The following is an 11,254-nucleotide window of genomic DNA, read 5'->3' as shown; positions in this document are numbered from 1 at the left end:
TGTATGACAAAAAATATTTGTAAGAAAGTATTGCTTCATCTGGAGAGTCTCTTATTACTAAAGATTGCAATACACTAGTTATTTCAAATTATCATTTCTATGAATATTGAATTTCTGAAGTTCCTCGGATGAATATTTAAGAGACCCAACATGTTTATTTTGAATTGGACACACCTATGAGTGCGTTGGTCCGATTTGGTGTATTCAATTTACACCAAGATATTATTGTCAATGCAGAATGATCGTTTTCAATAATTAAGGAAGAGGGTCATTTATAGCGATTTGACCATATGTTAGTGAAAAGCAGGATAAATGAAGGATATCCAATTTCATTTAACGGCATCTTGGTGTAAATAAACTTATACACTGTTAAGTCACATAAAATAAGTATTTATTGTATGAAATGTGTGGTATATGTCAACGAGACAGCTTGTATACGACACAAACATCAAAAATATATCTAGAGGACAATAACGCAATAGACTGGTCAGCAAAAGACTGGTGTCTATACAGAATGTCGAGCTCTTAATCGTCCGGAGTCTATAAACGTTGTGAATACATAAAAAAGTCACAATCAAAGGTCTACTTATCCCAAAAGCGTACAACATTAAGATATGACATATACATAAGACAACTTGACGAGGTTCCTGATCTTGGACAGACGTGCTTATGTGGGGGAATTAATCTTTGGTAACTTTGACAAAATTGAACCAAACTGACTGGTAATAGCCAATAATTTACAAATATACATTCCCTTTCCTGTAAATGTTAGGAATAAATAAAAAATCCGTTATTTTTAAATTATACTGTTAATATCGCGGATTTTACTGAGCCGCTTGCATACATGTTCATGTTTTCCGAGGCAAATATGCCGCATTTCAGGAAACCTGTACCTAGTTATCGTGTGCAGTCAAAACCTTTACTATCACTCAAATGGAGTATTTTCAAAAGCAATATATTGTGAATAGATAAATTAAACGGGCATTAGATGTCATATCCATGTTTACCGATTTGACCCAAATTCTCGTTTGTGCCGATTTAAGATACTTATATGTAAAGTATTTAACATACTAAAACGTTTGTCCAAATTACAAAAAGGCCAGAAGAAACAATAAACCATGCATGGACTCGCTATAATGTATCAGAATTTCGTGCGTATTTTCGACTAGAAGCCATCTAATTATCTATCGAGAAGACCCACGAAGACTGCCGACGAACATAAAACCCGATATAAGCATACACAGATATAGAAATGGACACACAAGCACGTGCAAACGTATAATGATGTTCTAGTTTTGTTTGATTTATAGGTTAAAATATTATATATAAATCATCGTTTTACCTGTATAAGAATGATTTTTTTGGGTCTTGATCAGTCAAATAATTGTTTATCTGGTGTCTCCCTTGTTTCATTTATACAATGTTGATATTATTTTCTTTTTTATAAATCAACATGCTGAACACATGCTGTCAGAAAACGTGCGCAACCCATCTCCAATAAAGGTCAAAAGATTTGAATTACTGATTTGCAAGCCAATAATACATTAGCGATATGTTATGTCTGTATTCCGCTTTTATAAATGTTTACAATACTAATAATCATATCTTAATTCTTTGTCTAATTCGTACCTGATGCCCCTTTAAAACGATCATCTGATATTGTCGCATGACAAAAAGTAAATTCGTATAAAACTTGTTTAAGATAAAATAAGGTGTGGTATGATTGACAATGACAAAACTGTCTGCCAGATTCCAAATGGCGCTTATTCAAGTAACTATAGGTGATTGTACGATCCTCAACAATATAATAGGGCAAAACTAATACCGTATAGTCAGCTATAAAAGGCCCCAACATGACAAAACTTGAAACAATTCAAACGAAAAAAAAACAATTTTTATGATAAAACGATAAACGAAAAACAAATAAGACAGACAAGTAAAGTTGCACCTATTACTTTTAATATTCACATATAGTATACTAGTAGTTGTATAGTTTCATCTCATATATCAGGTTCGGTTATAAACAATTCAAACTAAATCTATCAATGTCAACATATTTATGGTGTCACAATGACATCACAAGTGACCTTTCTGTACTAAAGTGTCAAGATTATGCTGATTAAATTAACATAATTTTGAAAGTTTTGAACGATTTTGATATTTTTGCAATTGCAGGTGCCACATAATATCTCTTATCATACCTCCCCTTTTGCTCCTGAAAAAATATTCAAAACGGAAACCGACCTTGTTATTCTATTATTCGTTACAATTATATGTAATATTTTATGTATATATAAATATCAATAAGAGAGCCATCTAACAGGAACAGAACCAAACAACGTTTTGTTTCTCGTTGAACGTTGATTATCAGCTATCGAACTTGGAAGGATACTAGTAACTGATTATCCGACCTCACATTCAAGGGTTGGTAACTGGTTTTTACTTCTGGGTTGCGAGTTAAGTTGAATGTCCTTATTGGAGCCTTTACTATGTTATTAAAAACAACCCATAATTATGATGAATCAATGTTTGTAACACTTGTGTTATCCCCAAAAACAATGTCATTGTCCTTTGACTGTTGACCATGTTGTTATGCGAATAATGAGATAAAGAAACTATCATAACAAATAAAAATAAAAGGCCTTTGTCAATAACTTTTATTGTAACAAAGATATGCGGTATTTATAACATTGCATGGCATTTTCATATTGTCCTTGATTTTTAATCCTTGAGCCATTGATATGAATATCTGATATATGAGTTTTGGCCTGACACGACTGCGACATGTAAAAGTGCCCTACTAAACCCTAAAGAATCACCTGAAACATTCAAGATGCCTTTGGTGAGTAAACTTTGACTACTCTTTTTTAAGTGTAACTATACAATAGAGGACAACTGAACGAAATTAACATTTGTTAGCTGGCGGAATGAGTTTTGCTCATTGTTGAGGGCAGTACGGCGACCTATACGTGCTAACTTATACGTCATTTACCCTCAATGGTGACTGGGAAAAAGAAATAGAAATATGGTCACTCATGGTCTTCTTCCGACAGTAAAATCCTTTAAAAAGTGGGGTCCGTTTGACTATGCGAGATGTACAGGTACGCAGTCACTTCCGTTCAGAACGGGGACGTTAATCCGAAACTTCTTGTAGTGAGAGTGCCTCGCTCTCTGTACGTTAAGAACACTTGCAACAACCCTTTGAGGGACCCGTTGGGGGACTGTTGCAAGGGAAAATTTCTGTCCCTATTTGAATTACCCTCAATTTCCTGTGGCAGTCCAAATTTCCTCGACCTTCATCCTGAACAGCCTCTATTACAGTACATACCTACGTATTGTATCTATTATTTATTTGATCGCGTCATGAACATGCATTTCATATTTCATATGGCATTACATATTTGCCACTGGACGTTAAGCAACTGACAATCAATTGTCTTTGGTGGACAATTGTCTAATGGGGGGGGTTATGGGGGACATCATATTTTATCAAAATACTTTAAAGAAGATAACTGCTTTTCTAATTACAATGAACTGATAGAAATATATATTGTTTACATCCAAAAACTGTCATCTGATGTTCTGTTTAAACTTAATTTAGAACATGCATGTTACAACCAAGTTATCAAATATATATTCAGACATGATCTTAGAATAAGAGCATATTACAATTACAAAAAGTTATTTCAGATTTAAGATCATCACAATAAGTTATTCAATATACGAAATAGATACGATCACAATCATAATTCACCAAGGAAAATGCTTGACCTTGGTTTGAATGAAAATTCTATAAAGCCAACTTATGAACAAAATGGCCAATAGCGGAGGAGAAATGAATAGGTGAAAAAAAAATCCAAGTAAAAATAAAGATATCGATTAGGGAAATCCTATAAAATTAGATTTAATCTCCTTATTGAAGGGTATCCACATTCGCCTGAAAAAGAAGAATGATCCTTTACAAAAGAAAAGTCCCGAGGAATCAGTCAAAATACAACATATATCAAAAGATCAGGAAGCTGCTAACACCGAAGTTCAAACAGATAAAGAGCATTGGAAACTTTTGTACAGAATTAGTGATACGCCATCATTTTTGATGACATTATTGTTTGCTTTCCAGGTATGTTTGAGAATTAAACAGGTCCATTTTGAACCTCTCGGTTCATATTTATCATATTGTGTTTTATATTTTAGGTTGGATCGTTTCTGATGAAGGTAAATCCAGAAAACCGCTTCTGCACCACATACTTTTCAAAGTGTTATTTGTATTTTAATTTCAATCGTTTAATGGTTTTCCACATTTGAGTTTATTTTAAAGAATTACAATCCCTGTAAGCCAACACTTGTCATTTTGTCATGAAACAATGGCATAATTTGTTGTTGGGTTACAATAAGATAAGAACAAAATAAAAGCAAACATTTGTAGTTCAAACCTGTTTTCATGTCAAATGTTATACCCTAATGGTGGACACAAAACCATTACAATCTTAACAATCAAATTATAAATTGATTGAATAAAACGTTATTGAATATTAAAACTACTTTCATTGATGGTGTATCAATGCCAATGAGACAAATATCCATCAAGAAAACCAAAGGACATGGAATGTATCAACCTGAGGTCACCATACGGGTATACATGATGAGCATGCAGTATATATAGTAAGCTCCACATATCACTAGGATGACAAAATGTTAACAATTTAAAAGAAAACTATATGCAATATAAAAGTAAGGAGATATATGGTGGTATGATTGCTAATGAGACAACTATCCATATAAGTTAAAAGGAAGTGAGTGTTAGCAATTATAGGCAACCGTTGAGCCTTCAATAATGAGAAAAACATATGCCATGTATGATAAAACAATAAACAAAATAAAAAGTTATAACAGACAGCAACCGACACCAACTTACGGGCTCCTGGCTTCCATAGTTTTCTTTTTATTATGCTAATTTCAATGAAATGAAAATGTTATTTTAATTTACTGATGTTGTGTTATAAGCAAACGTTGATGGGTCTGCCATTCTGTGTTATGTCAGCAATAATGGTTGCCCAAGTTGTATGTGGGGACGATGACAACGAGCTCAAAACAAGGATGCTCTCAACAACCGTTTTTCTGTCTGCCATAACGACCTTTTTCCAAGCAACTTTTGGCGTCAGGTGAGTGACCTATTGTTGATTTCAGAACTTCATAATTTGGAAAAGTATTTTAACCAATACGATGCAGGATATTTTTAGATGCGCGCTAACAATGTAAACTAAGTATCAAATGAGCAAAATACATTCCCTTTCCGAAATAGCAAGATATCAACTTATATAAAAATAAATATCATAAAGAACAAGAAAAACATTTGCTTGTTCGAGTAAATAAGCTTAATTTGATTCATTCAAAACTTGGAAGGTCGTCATTTGGGTTATCAAGCACCATTTTCATTTGATCTCAGTACAATAAAATGAGGTAATCGCGTAGATATAATTATAATTAATATATTGATATTATTCATTACAAAAAATTTCAATAGAATTGATGTCTAGCTGGATTTTAATTAGTTACTAATCTAATGCATCTTAGATGGTTGGCTATAATTTCCTTCAAAATATGAAAAAAAACAAACCATGGTATTTAAGATAATATTTATTGATCATTTTATTCATCAAACCACAAATATAAAATTGAAATTCCTTAGTTCTGGAAGACAAAAATTTGAGTGATATGATTAATGATCCTATAGAAATAGAGATGTGGTATGATTGCAAATTAAACAACTATCTACCAAAGTTCAAATGATGTGGATGTAAGCTATTAAAGGCAATCGTACGGCCTTCAACAATGAGAAAGAGCTATAAAGTAAAGTCGGCTAATTTCAAGTGTGTTTCTCGGTATGCAATAAAAAAAATACGATCGGAGTCTCGATGCACAGAATGACGCAGCAGAACATTCTGGTATGTACATGATAGTCGTGTTTGGAAAAATAGGGTCATACAAAACAGCTCTACAATCTGTATATACATAAAATAATGATATTTTTAAAAAGGTAATAACATGAGTTATAGCAACAAAAATTAAGACAGAAAAGAAATTAAATTAATAGATATTATTATGTATTTAAAAAAAAAAAAGGGAACACGTTTCTGCGAAATATTCCGGAATTCTTAGATGGGTTAATATCTGTAACAACCTTCAATTTATATTTATCAGCTGGGCTTTTGTACAGCTTCTAGCTCAAATAACTGAAGGTTCAAAGTAACTTTTATTTCTATTATATGTCAGTGTTCAAAAGCAATACAAAGTATGTACATTAAGAAATACACATATATCTTTTAAGACTTCCAGTTTACCAAGGACCTACTGTTGCATATATTCTTCCATTGTTAGTTTTGTCAGACTTGCCGGAGTGGAAGTGCCCAGCAGTGGATTATAAAGTAATTGTCAATGCAACTTCAGGTACGGATACCTTTTTATGATAGATTTTGCCAGCTGCAATAAAAATTTTATCTTTTGCTAAATTGTTAGTCGGGTTAGACTGATTATCATATTGCTTTTGATGTTTAAGAACAATCAGTAACATACATTTTCAAATACTTTTATGTTCCTGATAAAAGTTCATTAATTTTTATGAAGTGATTTATATTTTATTGACAAGATTATTCCTCTGTTATATTTAGATGTGATAACCATGATTGATTGATTGATTTTTGGCTACTTAACGACCAATGGCAAGTATTTCATGCATGTTCAGGACGAAAACAAATTACCATTTAATGCAATAGGTAGGTCCTGTTATAGAGGCCGTCCGGGACATAGGTCGGGGATATTTGGAATGTTACTGGAAAATGAGGGTATATTGCTTAGGGACAGAAAATTTTCTCGCAAAAGGCCACCTACGGACCCCTCATAGAGTTGTTGCAAGGATTCTTAAGAAGCAAAGAACGTGGCACTCTTTTTACACGATACATCGGATTTAACGTCCCCAATCTGACCGGACGTTTGATAACTATAAAAGGCTAGCCCTAAAATCATTCTCATGTACATTATGTCAGTGATGCGGTTTCAGAAGCAACTTTCGAGTTGGACGAGATAAATCTTTAATCACCAAACTAAAAACGTTTTGACTGATATATAGATAAATAATTGGATTGATTGGGAAATGAAAAATGAATAAAGCGAGGTAGCAAGTGTTATGTACAAGCTTTCTACTCATATAAGTGGGAACACCTCCATTTTGCTTCTCTGTCCCATTGCTCATGTTACGTACCTCACATTTTATGGTAAGGTAGGCATTGATAGATTTTACCAAATAAGTATGAACTATATATATAAAAAAAAACCTTGTTCCTCTCTTATTCTATTTTCCAAAATTACCAATTATTTCAAACCTGATCGTAACTGGGAGATAAATATATAGATAAATTTGAATAGATTGCATTGTATAGGACTGATGTATTCAAACGAATAAATGCGCTTTACTTATGTCGTTAAATACATCACAAAGGTTTTTTTTTATGTAATTAAGATTAACTTAATTTGCATGTGCATTCTTGTTGCTGAAAATTATTGAAGTATAGTATATAAACGTTTATCTTTTAATCAGGGTTAAACTTTACAACGAATGAACTGGATGTGGCTGGCTACCGTGAAAATATTATTATGCCAAGACTTCGAGCCGTAAGTTTAAGTGCCAAAATGGAATTCGTTTTGTCAGTTGGACAGGCAGGTGATCTGCCAGGTAAAATGCGTATCTCTTTTTTGTAATCAACTTCTAAGATTTTTTAATTTTGGTCTTACAGTCATAAAACGTTGGAGTACGATTATTGTACACAGACTCAACAATCAACCAACCAAAATACGTCATTTGGTTTTTCGATCACAAACTCTGTTCTCCAAGTACTGAGTGAAGTTTTAAATAACTGAAAGCATTATCCCTGAAACTTCACAAAAAGCTTGGACACATATTTGAAATTTTGCCTGCAATTAATGAATAATTTGATGAATTGATTCCTATTTTTTCCTGACTTGGAACTTTAGCAAAACTTTTTACAACATTTCTGTCGATCACCTATAATAAATCCCATGAACTTCGTTGACACAGATTAAGTTCAAGGATAATATTGGTTGTTTTTAAATTTATTTAAACGGTTGTTGATATTAGGAAGCTTTATTAGTGAAATTAGGGACGAAAACACTTAAAAATGGAATTTTCAAATTGTTAACTTTCAATTTCTTGGTAGTATCATACCATCTGCTCCATCGTATGGCGTTTACATATCTCAGTAAATACACTACGCTGATGTGTGTTTACATTATATGGAATTTATCGACAGGGGTGTGCTCCTTACACAAAAACTGCTCCAACAGAGCGTCATTGGTGAGTCTTTTGTAGACAAAATCGAGTCATGCGTACAACATTATAAGCCTTGTATCTTTGATGAGTGGGAATTCACATGGCGGGTGATACGCTTACCATGTCGACACACCGGTCTTGTTCAATTCAGAGTTGATACGATTCTCTCAGTTTTGTTGGTTAACTTCATTTTATTCACTTTTTTTAATCGAGCGCCAATAATCAGTCCTTATTTTTAAACAAAACTCGCGTCTGGCGTATAAAATATTAATCCTGGTATCTATGATGAGGTTATTTGTCTCTTCCAAATCGATTTACGAGATTTGAACATTGGTAAACTATTAAAAGAGGGACAAAAGATACCAGAGGGACAGTCAAACTCACAGATCGAAAAGAAACTGACAACGACATGGCCAAAAATAAAAAGATAAACAGACAAATAATAGTACAGATGATACAACATAGAAAAATTAAGACTAAGCAACACGAACCCCACCAAAAGGGGAGGGGGGGGGGGGGTTGATCTCAGGTGCTCCGAAAGGGTAAGCAGATCCTGTTCCATATGTGGCACCCGTCGTGTTGCTTATGTTATTACAAATCAGGTAAATAGTCTTATTCGGTAGGTCACATTCGTGAAAAGGGAAGGATATTGTAGTTACGACATGAGGAACATATCCGATATCATCTATTAAATTATTATGTTCGAATCTTATCGATGCACTGGATCTAGCTCCGTATGCAGTTCCTGCACTTCCCTCGGGCTTTTTCGCTTGTTTGGTATATTCCAAATAGATTTACGAGTTTAGAACATCGGTAAACTATTGTCGCCTCTCATTTATAACCAATTAATGCTTTGAAATAAGTAAACAACAAAATAATTTATATATTCAAATCAAAATGGTATATTCATCAATAAGTTTAATAATACATATTTGGTTTTAACAACATATACGTAATTCTGCTTTATCTGACTTTCTTACTTTTAACCTCGTTTTGTATTGCAGATGCAAGGTTGTTTAATCATTGCTGGAGCAGTTCACATGCTAATTGGATTGACCGGTTTTGTTGGTGTGATATTAAAAGTAGTTGGACCACTAACAGTTGTCCCAACGTTACTTTTATTAGGAATACAAGTTGATGGAGTTATGAACACATTTTGTGATCCTAATTGGGGAATATCAGCAGGGTATGTATAATATCTAGTCTTCAGAAGGTTTTGTTATACAATTTGATATCCTATTTTAGGGGAGGGATTAGAACAGGTAAGTTGAATTTTTTATTCTTCCTAAGGATTTGTAAGACATTTGTTTTCTTCCTAAAAACTTCTAAAGTTGTACAAACAAGACTTAATTATATCTGCTAAAAATGTGTGTTTTAAATGTACATTTTTTTGGATACAATTATTCAGAAATAGTAGAATTTTTGTTGATTATGGAATCTGTGATTGTGTCTATTATGTTTTGACATAATTTGAAATGTCTAAATGATTACGTAAAAACCAAATTATGACAAACTTAAAAAAATATGTCGAAAAGATTGATTAGATTATTTGAAAAAAAAGGATAACACTATGCCTATAGGTTGCACTTCTGTAAATATAGGCAATACAATTTTCCATAGGTACTCCTTTTATGGCTAAAATTATACACTTTTACTATGAAGTTTCGTAAAAAATTAATTTCCTAGAATGGAAAATTCACATGCACTACAATTTTTGCAAATGTCAAAACATAGGGTTGTGCGGCATATTTTTATATATGTCTGAAACGTCTAATAGTTTAAACTTGAACTAAAATTCCGAACTGTTCTTCATTTACCAAGAGTCTCCTTGAGAATTCAATTTGACCGCTATCCAACTGTCTGTATACTAGTTAAATTCCCAAGATGTGTCTCTATGAGATAAAAGATCATACAACCAGGTAAACAAAACAATATATATATATGAATATTAAGTATCTCCCCAAAAGAGGCGTAGTTTCTTAATCAGTTCTATATACAAAGTGCACCCTGTAGATATCACATAGCTAACTTTGAGATTCAAAAAAATATATATACGCTACTACATTTTCAAAAGTGAATACAAATAGTTCAAATTAATGTGATTTCAAAGTATTAATTTAAAGACCATCTTCACTTACATTGTTTGGTAAGAAGGTGATAAGATTTATTATGACTTGATAAAACATGTTAACTTAAATACTTTCTTCATCAGGACATGTCTGATTTCTCTTATTCTTGCTGTTTACATGAACGGATGGAACATGCCGATACCTGTGATAACAATAGGTAGAGGTTTTCATTTTATCAGATATCCTCTTCAACAAGTTCTAGCTGTAAGTTTTGATAGTACAATACAAAATTATTTCCCAAATCTGCACATGAATGAACAATATGTATTAAAAGTCATTAAGCCTTTGTTATAAAAATTTGGACAAAAAAAGGCTTTCCGCTATTTTGGAAAACTCACAAAAGCAAAAACTGCTGAAATAACCACATTCAGACAAACAATAACGAAAAAAACTCCTTCTTCAACTAATGAAATTATTGTACTTTTTCTTAATATGATGTCTATGGAATCAGTATTGTACTATAGTTATTGAACTCTAGATACAGAAAATACGAGTAAAATTCTAAATTGACATCTTGTTATAACGATTAGCTTTTTTCCATGATGCATTTAAATTCAAACGATAAACGCTTATATTCTAATAAGATAATATTAGTTGTGTTTCATCACATATTTTGTTTCGCCATAAAAAGTTGTTTTTAATATAAAAATATATAGATTAATATATATCTTATCTTAGGTTCTTTTTGCGATGTTCATTGGATGGGGTATTTGTGGAATACTTACACATGCAGGCGCTTTGACAACTGACATTCGGTCAAAACAATATAAGACTCGAACCG

The 11,254-nt window shown here is 32.6% G+C and overlaps 1 protein-coding gene across 1 annotated transcript; it reads left to right on the top strand.

Moving 5' to 3' along the window:
* Positions 1-2,833: 2,833 nt before the first annotated feature.
* Positions 2,834-10,970, top strand: LOC127701956 (solute carrier family 23 member 1-like). The gene is made up of 7 exons (XM_052205931.1): positions 2,834-2,842; positions 5,005-5,162; positions 6,329-6,447; positions 7,595-7,668; positions 9,349-9,530; positions 10,557-10,677; positions 10,938-10,970. Exons 1-7 carry the CDS (start codon positions 2,834-2,836, stop codon positions 10,968-10,970), a joined length of 696 nt encoding a protein of 231 aa, XP_052061891.1.
* The last annotated feature ends 284 nt before the right edge of the window (positions 10,971-11,254 follow it).

Source organism: Mytilus californianus, unplaced genomic scaffold (genome assembly GCF_021869535.1).
Source record: "Mytilus californianus isolate M0D057914Y unplaced genomic scaffold, xbMytCali1.0.p SCAF_5, whole genome shotgun sequence".
NCBI lineage: Eukaryota > Metazoa > Mollusca > Bivalvia > Mytilida > Mytilidae > Mytilus > Mytilus californianus.
The sequence above is the reverse complement of the archived record's forward strand: the minus strand, read 5'-3'. Positions and strand labels throughout refer to the sequence as shown.

Bases quoted from the DNA above. Each gene is read 5' to 3' on its own strand.
- LOC127701956 (XM_052205931.1), top strand. The intron at 6,448-7,594 runs GTACGGATACCT...TCTTTTAATCAG, and splicing joins AATTGTCAATGCAACTTCAG to GGTTAAACTTTACAACGAAT. The intron at 10,678-10,937 runs GTAAGTTTTGAT...ATTGTACTATAG, and splicing joins CTCTTCAACAAGTTCTAGCT to TTATTGAACTCTAGATACAG.